Raw genomic sequence first — 2665 nt, 5'->3', positions numbered from 1 at the left:
TTGGAAAAACTTTATGATTAACTTTGTTCATTTTTGTATTATTTAAAAAACCTAAAAGCAGCCTATATACTCAATAATAAGTAGAATAGTAAAGCCAATCATGTAAACAGTGGTTTGTCCATATGATGCAACCTTATGCAGCTATCAAAATAGTATTCGCAAATAATTTTCAATGACAGATGAAATTGCTTATGTTATAAAATGAAGTGGAAAAAAACTGAATACAAAATTGGAAGAACAGCATGATCTCAACTATGGGGAAAAAAAATGCATATAAAAGGGATCTAAGGAGTTCCGATTAAAGGTGATAAGATTGAACACATGCATTTAACTCAACCCCCTCCCTCCCCTCAAAAAGCCATAAACTCACAGAGACACAGAGAATGAGAAGGACACGTTTTGAAAGCTAGAAAATGAAGGAACAAGAACTAACTGATGTATCAGGCTTGAGAAAACTGAATTCTATGCCAGTAGAGGGAAAGCCCAAAGGCTACCAAGCTGAACGGCAGAAATTATAAAGTACTCAGGACTCAGGAACTGATGGCACCAAGTACTTCTGGAAGTGGTGGAGAAGGTAGGTTGAAAATCTACTTAAGGGCCGGCCCGGTGGCGCACTCGGTAGAGTGCGGCGCTTGGGAGCGCGGTGGCGCTCCCACTGAGGGTTCGGATCCCATATAGAGACCGGTCCGCTCACTGGTTGAGCGCGGTGCGGGCGCGACACCGAGGGTTGCAATTCCATTGCCGGTCGCGGTACGGGCGCGACACCAAGGGGTGCGATCCCGTTACCGGTCACGAAAAAAGACAAAAAGGGAAAAAAAAGAAAAGAAAAGAAAATCTACTTAAGAAGTAGTCAGATTCCCATATTCCTTACCCCTCTGCTGCAGCAGGGACCCACTCCTCCCCTATTTGGCAGAAGATTGGAGGTTTATTCTATGCAGACCATAAAACAGTGGGTCCCTGGACTGGGACCAGTGGTGATTCAGTAAAAGAAATACTAAATTTTGAGCCCTTGGCCCTCTTCCCCTACTTGGTTGCCAAAGCACCAGCAGCCAGGATTTCCAAAAAGAGAAAACAGAAGAAACCGAGAGGAAAAAATATGTCAAAATAATTCAAAAATTTCTCAGAAGCACAAGTTTCTAGACTGAAGGGGTCCATTAAATACCCAACATATAGGACCATACCAAGGCACAATGTCATGAAATTTCAGCATACCAGCCCCTCAGAAATACCTGAGGTCACTCCCAGGTCCTTTTTAAACTCTGTGATAAGAAACATGGGTCTAACATGACCAAGACTGGTCACCAGCAATAATACTACTGAAATAACAGCATTTCCCAAAGTCTTGTCTGTAGAACAGCCCTATATAATTTTAGTGTTACCTGAAAATGGGGCTTACAAAACTTGAGAAACTCAGGGTTATAGGTTATCTCAGTGCCTTTAGCATGCTAATGTGTACTGAAAATCTCCAACAAAGAAGCAACATTTTCCAAACTTTCTCCTCCAAGAAATATTTTTTACTTCAAAGGTCCCGCAGAATACTCTTTGAGAAATTCTCCCTTAGATTAATATAGTTTCTCTCACCCAAAGATTTCTACTGCCTTAATCTTTCTAGCACCCTTGAGAAGAGGATAAAAGGCTAGAAGAAACATCTTTTGAGAAAGTAGAAGCATTTGGGCTCAAAAATCTCAGATCATACCAACTCATACATCAAATATCTTGCCATTGTGACTAAGTCACTTTTTTGGTTCAGATAGTAAGAATTATACAATCCATCCTGTTTCCATTTTTATCATGTCTACATGGAAAATCAGAATTCAATTAGAGTAAACTAGACATAGTCCAGGTTCCTGGGATAAACATCCCTCTTTCTCTGACACTCCAAACCTTCCTCTTGCCATCATAATGGCTTTTATCATAATTCTTTAATTAAGAAATAAATTACCCAGATAGTACTGTGCTGCTGCCCGGTTGGTATAAAGGACAGCATTCAAATCAGGATCTGCACATTTCTTCTTTAGTCCTTCAGTGTACGAAATCACAGCTTTCTTATAGTCTTTTTCTTTAAAGTAATCATTGCCCTCATCTTTATAGGTCTTGGCCTGTTCTGCAAAGAAGAGAAGAAATAATCACTATTTCCTACTTTTTAAAAGACGTGTTAAGAACAGATTCTAAATCATGCAATGATGTAATAAATGATAAATCAAAGAGAAGAAACCAAGAAGGAAAGAAAACTCAAAATTAATACTATGATAAAAATGGGTATCAACAGGGAGAAACAAAGTCATATAAATTTAATGCTACAATCAATTCCAAGTATCTTACAAGGTAGTTATTAACTGCTTACCAAAAAAGAAGCACAAAGAAAAAAGTATATTTATTCTAGCTCTTAAACAAAGAACTGTTTTTTAACTATTGAAGAAATGGAGGGAAATCATACTTCTGCTTTTGCTTATGTAGTTTCATTCCCTGAAGTGCAAATTTCCCTTCTCACTCTAGTAAGAGCCTACAAAATTTTTAACATTCAGTTCAAATTTCCAACCTATTGTGGGCTCACTCCTGCCCCTTCAATATTCCAACAGCACCCATACAGCTGCAGTGTCCCACTACATGTTAGCACTTATCACACACGTTTGTCCTAATGCTTTAGAACGATTTAACTTCTCAC

The 2665-nt window shown here is 38.8% G+C and overlaps 1 protein-coding gene across 1 annotated transcript in view; it reads right to left on the bottom strand.

Annotated features, from left to right (window-relative positions):
* Positions 1–2665, bottom strand: part of TTC4 (tetratricopeptide repeat domain 4) — a gene marked incomplete at its 3' end in the record, with an annotated part of 20761 nt that overhangs the window by 16617 nt on the left and 1479 nt on the right. The window contains exon 3 of the mRNA XM_008583228.1: positions 1943–2104. Within this exon, the coding sequence (XP_008581450.1) occupies positions 1943–2104 (162 nt within the window). The remainder of the gene's footprint in view (positions 1–1942; positions 2105–2665) is intronic.

This window comes from Galeopterus variegatus, unplaced genomic scaffold (genome assembly GCF_000696425.1).
Source record: "Galeopterus variegatus unplaced genomic scaffold, G_variegatus-3.0.2 Scaffold2855, whole genome shotgun sequence".
Lineage (NCBI taxonomy): Eukaryota > Metazoa > Chordata > Mammalia > Dermoptera > Cynocephalidae > Galeopterus > Galeopterus variegatus.
This window is presented reverse-complemented; position numbering and strand designations above follow the sequence as displayed.